At 56.0% G+C, this 334-nt stretch overlaps 1 protein-coding gene across 1 annotated transcript in view; it reads right to left on the bottom strand.

Moving 5' to 3' along the window:
- LRPAP1 (low density lipoprotein receptor-related protein associated protein 1) overlaps nt 1–334 on the bottom strand; it is a 75,530-nt gene that overhangs the window by 12,900 nt on the left and 62,296 nt on the right. Inside the window, exon 8 of the mRNA XM_014533450.1 lies at nt 60–239. Coding sequence (XP_014388936.1) covers nt 60–239 — 180 coding nt within the window. The remainder of the gene's footprint in view (nt 1–59; nt 240–334) is intronic.

The following is a 334-nucleotide window of genomic DNA, read 5'->3' as shown; positions in this document are numbered from 1 at the left end:
GTGTCTGGGGCCCCAGGAACCCCTCCCCGAGCAGAGGAAGCCCAGGCTCGGCCGGCACCCGCCTTGTAGCCCAGCTCCTTGGTCTTCTCCTCCAGCAGCGCGTAGCGCTCCTTGTTCCGGCTGAGGTGCTCGTGGTCCCCAAACCGCTCCACGTGCCGCAGCTTCTGATGCGAAATTTCCAGCTGCTTCTGGTAGTGGTTGTGCTTCTCAATCTTCACTTCAAAGTGCTTCAGCTCCTCCTAGAACAGTGATGGCGAACCTGTGACACACGTGTCAGAGGTGACACGCGAACTCATTTTTGGGGTTGATTTTTCTTTGTTAAATGGCATTTAAA

The sequence above is a fragment of the Myotis brandtii genome, unplaced genomic scaffold (assembly GCF_000412655.1).
Source record: "Myotis brandtii unplaced genomic scaffold, ASM41265v1 scaffold986, whole genome shotgun sequence".
NCBI lineage: Eukaryota > Metazoa > Chordata > Mammalia > Chiroptera > Vespertilionidae > Myotis > Myotis brandtii.
Note: the sequence above shows the minus strand (reverse complement) of the source record. Positions and strands in the feature narration are given on the sequence as shown.